The sequence below is a fragment of the Penaeus monodon genome, chromosome 31 (genome assembly GCF_015228065.2).
Source record: "Penaeus monodon isolate SGIC_2016 chromosome 31, NSTDA_Pmon_1, whole genome shotgun sequence".
Classification (NCBI taxonomy): Eukaryota; Metazoa; Arthropoda; class Malacostraca; order Decapoda; family Penaeidae; genus Penaeus; species Penaeus monodon.
In genome coordinates this window covers 4,151,895-4,153,369 of record NC_051416.1, presented here as the reverse complement: position 1 = coordinate 4,153,369, position 1,475 = coordinate 4,151,895, and the positions used below count along the sequence as shown (strand labels likewise).

The 1,475-nt window shown below is 33.8% G+C and overlaps 1 protein-coding gene across 1 annotated transcript in view; it reads right to left on the bottom strand.

Annotated features, from left to right (window-relative positions):
* Nucleotides 1–1,475, bottom strand: part of LOC119593002 — a gene marked incomplete in the record, with an annotated part of 27,513 nt that overhangs the window by 3,619 nt on the left and 22,419 nt on the right. Inside the window, 1 exon segment of the mRNA XM_037941892.1 lies at nucleotides 181–365. Coding sequence (XP_037797820.1) covers nucleotides 181–365 — 185 coding nt within the window.

The window sequence follows — 1,475 nt, the reverse complement described above, 5'->3', positions numbered from 1 at the left end:
CTCTCCTATTTTACTTCCTTTGTTTAGGCAAGAAAATTTTTATCAATACATTTGTTTGCACATGGGTTTGGACAGATCATGTACAAGGAGTGAATGTGTTGCATGAAAGTGAAAATACACAAACACAAATATACTTAACAACTTTAGAGTGAATACAAAAAAAAACTACACAAAACTTACAGAAACCTAGTGTGGCATAGCTGGCTAGTGATGCTGTCAAATCTGTTGGTTCCTTCAAGCCCTTAACGTTAAATAGCTGTTGGAAATAATGCCTTGCTGAGTACTTTGAGTTGCTGAGACTTGGCTTGGTCCTCCCTCCAGTCTCCCTAAAACCCTGGGCATCCCCATCTTCATCTTCAGCATACCTGAAAGAGCCAATTACGAGGACCTTAACTTAAGCAATGATTTTCCTTCTCTTAATATAAGCAGGAAACAATAAACAGTACAGACATGTGATATTTTCAAACTGATATTCATATTACAATTTGTTCAATTATCATAATGATTCTGAAATCTTTAAATATCATTTACTGACATAAAACATAAATATGGCTGGCAATACATTTTACAATAAGGCCATCTAGTTCAGAAATTAAAATGACTGGCACTATTATAAGCATTACAATACTATATAGTATAACAAATACAAAATATTTCATCACAAACAACACCAGTATTAAAAAGGTACTTAAGCAGTACTGTAGTTTTAGTATTCAAAAACTAGTATATCAAATAATGTTACATGCTTCTATACATATCTTTTTGATTCAAAAGAACATTACAATATGCCCACATAACACTCTGCCGACAATAAAACAAGCAATAAATTAGGACAACTTTACAATTAGAAAAATGCTGTAAACATTAATTCATAAACTCATAATAATCATAAAAACATAAAGTCTCAGCTGTACACTAGTTCTAGATCAACCTCACTGGATCTATATACAAGTCAAATCTTGAAACTCAATAAACACTCTTGCCTAAAAAAGCCAAAGCAAAATCCACACAAACCAGCTATTTTCTCATTCCCCATGGTCTGGTGTGAAGGATATAGTAATCAGGTATGATAGCCATATTAGAAATACTGAGTGAGTCGACTCTTTGCACGATATACCGATGGACCAGGAAAAGACAAAAGTAAGAGAAAAATCTACTTCAGTAACTCCTCATATCCCCATCACTCTTTCCCTTCCACTGCCTCTGACTTCTCTGTTTTGTCTTGGAGTGTAGATGCAGTGCTATTTGCTAAGTGTTTCAGAGATGTACTACACTGCTGCTTCACAAGACTCTTTCTGCCTTCAGTGTTTTTTTGTTTTTTTTATAGAAAGTGATTTTCTTTTCTTTTCTTTTCTTTTTTGGAGTCCTTTTCAGATTTTTTTGTATCTGTTCTTTTGCAAGGAATGAGTTTTGTTTTCTATGTATCTTTTGTGCTTTTGTTGTTTTGCAGTCTGATCCGATATTCCCTTGGTTTG